At 64.9% G+C, this 2043-nt stretch overlaps 1 protein-coding gene across 1 annotated transcript; it reads left to right on the top strand.

Annotated features, from left to right (window-relative positions):
- Positions 1-524: 524 nt before the first annotated feature.
- Positions 525-1716, top strand: PPAPDC3 (phosphatidic acid phosphatase type 2 domain containing 3). The gene has a single exon (XM_010856790.1). The coding sequence runs from the start codon at positions 822-824 to the stop codon at positions 1389-1391; it is 570 nt and encodes a 189-aa protein (XP_010855092.1). The 5' UTR covers positions 525-821; the 3' UTR covers positions 1392-1716.
- The last annotated feature ends 327 nt before the right edge of the window (positions 1717-2043 follow it).

Raw genomic sequence — 2043 nt, 5'->3', positions numbered from 1 at the left:
CCATCCTCCACAAAGCTCCAGGCAGCGGAGGCCACCTCCAAGGGGCAGATCCATTACCAACCAATTCATTACCCCTCCCTGAAATCAAGTCTTACAGATTGAACAGTCGTGCACTGAAGCCAAATTCAAGACTGAAAAATATCAAAGCCCAGCCTGCCAGCTTAATGAAATGCTGGCACGGAGGGGAGGGGCTGGGCTCAGCCCCGCCCCCAGCAGACCCAGAATGATGCTGTCAGTGACGTCATTCACCCCATCGGGTGTCCGGAGAAGCCTCTGGCCTGGGCTCCGCTGTCTGGTCCATGGGACCAGATCCAAGCCATCCACGCCAGTGGGGCAGGTGGGCCTGGCTCCCCGGGCTCTGGGCTGCTCAGAGGGAAGCTGGTCAAAGCAGGGGTGAGTCAGGGGCCCACCTCTGGGCCTCTGGCTGGGGGCTCAGCCAAGGCCAGACCTGTAGGAGGACTACATTTCCCAGAGTCCCCCACGGTACCCCCCCCGCCCCCGCCCAGAGCGAGCCATTGGGAGGTTTAAATAGCCCAGGCCCAAGGCAGCCAGGCCCCAGCTGTGGACGCGTCTGCCTCCCGGTGGCTCCATTGGCGCTGGCCGGCACTGGGGGGCTCGATTGGCTGCCCAGCTGGCACTGACATTCCCCAGGAGCCCGGTGGCAGCCGGAGGTAAACAGCCATGTGCAGGCCTGCTCTCTATATTTAACAGCTGCTGAGGAGCCGGCAGGGAGGCAGAGAGCAGGGGCGGCTCCGGCGTCTTTGGGGGAGAAGGGCCTCACGGCCAGGCTGGTACCGGCCCTTGCCAGGAGATCGTCAACAATGCCCGCCTCCCAGAGCCGGGCCCGGGCCCGGGACCGCAGCAACGTCCTCAACCGAGCCGAGTTCCTGTCCCTGAACCAGCCCCCCAAGGGAGCCCCGGAGCCCCGCAGCTCGGGCAGGAAGGCCTCGGGCCCCTCGACACAGCCCCCAGCCCCTGGGGACGGGGCCCGCGAGCGGCGCCAGTCCCAGCAGTTGCCTGAGGAGGACTGCATGCAGCTGAACCCCTCCTTCAAGGGCATCGCCTTCAACTCCCTGCTGGCCATTGACATCTGCATGTCCAAGCGCCTGGGGGTATGTGCCGGCCGGGCCGCGTCCTGGGCCAGCGCCCGCTCCATGGTCAAGCTCATCGGCATCACGGGCCACGGCATCCCCTGGATCGGGGGCACCATCCTCTGCCTGGTGAAGAGCAGCACGCTGGCCGGCCAGGAGGTGCTCATGAACCTGCTTCTGGGTGAGTGCACCCGCCCGTCGTCCACCACCCACCCAGCCAGGCCTTGTGGAGGGAGCTGGACCCACCCCGCCCCTGCCAGGGCCAGCGGTGCCCCTCAGAAACTGACTGGAACAATCTAATGAGGTTAGCAGGAAGGGTGCCCCAGAAACAGGCAAGCCTCTGGCTTGGGGAAAGAGGGAGCTGAGGATGTCCAGACCATAGTCCCCTGCAAAGTGGGAGCCTTGAGAATGCAGAGCCCCAGCGGGAACTTCTGAGGAAGAGCCCTGCCCTGGGCAAAGCACATCGCTGCCCAGAAGCAACTTGGAGTGGGTGCCAGAGGCCTTGAGGGATGTGTCTGGGAGTCTGGCGGGTGCTCTGGAGTGGGGTGTCTAACCCTGTCACTCCCATCCCATGGATAGGTCCTTGAGTTCCTAGGCTGCTTGCAGGCAGCAGTTGGGAGCTGCCCACCCCCCCACCCTGCTTGGCTCAGGGACCCTGAAAGTTTCCCAGGATCCCTGGTGGGTGCAGGGGTCCAGTCTGGGGCTCCCACCCGCTCAGGGCCTCCTGGAGTGCTTACCTGCCCCTTCCCTTGGCGAGTCGCTGGAGGAGAGGACCTGGGGAGCTTTGGTTTGTTTGCAAAGTCTTTGCCACCGGCGTCTTTCGGTCGAGCACTGCCCCGTGCCAGGTGCCACGTGGGCCCATGTGGAAGGCAGGCCCTCCCCTCTACCCAGGAGGTGATGCCCAGCCCCCATCTGGCCCACCCTCCAGGCGCCTCCAGATCCCCGAGGTGCT

Source organism: Bison bison, unplaced genomic scaffold (assembly GCF_000754665.1).
Source record: "Bison bison bison isolate TAMUID 2011002044 unplaced genomic scaffold, Bison_UMD1.0 scf7180017864375, whole genome shotgun sequence".
NCBI classification, from domain to species: domain Eukaryota; kingdom Metazoa; phylum Chordata; class Mammalia; order Artiodactyla; family Bovidae; genus Bison; species Bison bison.
This window is presented reverse-complemented; position numbering and strand designations above follow the sequence as displayed.